This window comes from Corvus brachyrhynchos, unplaced genomic scaffold, assembly GCF_000691975.1.
Source record: "Corvus brachyrhynchos isolate BGI_N302 unplaced genomic scaffold, ASM69197v1 scaffold44, whole genome shotgun sequence".
Classification (NCBI taxonomy): Eukaryota; Metazoa; Chordata; class Aves; order Passeriformes; family Corvidae; genus Corvus; species Corvus brachyrhynchos.
The window spans coordinates 4,280,451-4,281,974 of NW_008238359.1; the positions used below are offsets into that span (position 1 = coordinate 4,280,451).

The 1,524-nt window shown below is 50.4% G+C and overlaps 1 protein-coding gene across 2 annotated transcripts in view; it reads left to right on the forward strand.

The window, feature by feature from the left end:
• The first annotated feature begins 1,354 nt into the window (after positions 1-1,354).
• Positions 1,355-1,524, forward strand: part of HIKESHI (Hikeshi, heat shock protein nuclear import factor) — a 9,441-nt gene continuing 9,271 nt past the window's right edge. Inside the window, exon 1 of one of the 2 annotated variants that reach the window (XM_017735987.1) lies at positions 1,355-1,377. Coding sequence is in view for 1 of the 2 variants with exons in the window: in XM_017735985.1 (XP_017591474.1) it covers positions 1,467-1,496 (30 nt within the window). In the remaining variant the exon portion in view is untranslated. The other variant, XM_017735985.1, reaches the window with a different exon arrangement.

A 1,524-nucleotide genomic window follows, 5' to 3' on the forward strand; every position in this document is an offset into this window, starting at 1 on the left:
ATGCCTAAGCAAGAGTGCATGAGAGCCCTGCTGAGATCAGGCCTGCAAGATGGGGTTGCTCTGAGCATTTTAGACATGGTGTAATCTCAGAGGTTTGCACCAAGTTGGCAATCTGAGCTCTTCCCTAATTAGCAGATTTCTTGTTGTGTCTCAGTAGCTGCACTGCACAGCTTGGCCACCCTGCACTAATTTGCAATATCTCAAGCTTTAAAACACTTTCTTTCTTTCCAGTTCATCAGGGCCAGCTGGAAAAGCACCTGCCAAGCGGAGAACTCACTTGCAAATGTTCTAATCCAAAATGAGGCCTGGGACTCAGCAGTTCTGCACTATTGCCTCAAGACTTCTTACACCCGGGCTTCTTACTAAATCCAAGAGGTGAATCAGACAGAAGTACATATTCCATCTTGCCTGTACAAATAACCGTGGGCTAGCATAACAATTTTTAATTGCTCTCGTAATTCCCTCACATCTTCACACTGCAAGGGACGGGTTGGTTACTCCATCTGGTAGCAGGCACTGGGGTCTTCATTTTGTTTAAGGTTTTAGCATTTGGAAAGGCAGCATGATCCTTTGCTAAAACTTATCTACCACAAAGTGGGCAACAAAAGCAACCCTGAGAGCTTCCCCAGTGATAGACCTCTGCCATAAGCCACAAGTGCAGTGCCCAGGGCCTGGGATGGCTGAGGACAGGAGAAGCTGTTCACCAAAGGTGATCCTGGGTGCAGGAAAAGACCCTGACATTTCCTACAGTGATGGGTCTAATCACAGGTTTCAGAGTCCATGGCAGCACACTGGCACAGTAAAGGGGAGAGGTTTCATACAGATTTCTGACAGAAATACTAACACAGGTATGATTAAGATTGAAGCATGAATTAAAATACCTGTGTAAACACCAAAAGACACAACAGAACAAGATTTAAAAGAATGGCTTCTACTGGAAGTGCAGAACACTGTTCCCAGTCAAAGTGAGCCAGCCTGTGCTCTGACACCCAAGAGACCACAAGCAGTGAAGCATAAGAACTTCCCTCAGCCAAAAGAAGACGGGTGCAGCTTACACTGCAGTAACTTGAAAGAACTGCCCTGTAAACAGAGATTGAAAAACAAGCTTTGTGTCTTGAGCGGAGGGGAACCTTCATCGTAATTTATGGAGATTTAACAGATGATTTGCTTCTCTTTATCTCCCTGTTCATTTTCTTCCTGTGTCACCTGCTTGATTTCATGCCAAGTCTAGATATTACCGCGGTGACGCGAAAGAACTACGGCTCCCATCATGCTCCGGCGCGGCCCACCCACACTGCCTGTGCGCGGCTGCGCGTTGCACCGCGGGAGTTGTAGTCCGTGGTGGCAGCGCCGCGGAAGTGACTCGGCGGCACCGGGGTGAGCGGGGGCGTGTTGACTTTCCGGGGACGGCGCTCATGGAGGCTCGGGAGTAGCGAGGCGTCTGAGGGGGTTCGCTGGCCGCCGCCATGTTCGGCTGCCTGGTGGCGGGCAGGCTGGGGAGCGCCACCCGGGCCCGGGCGGGGC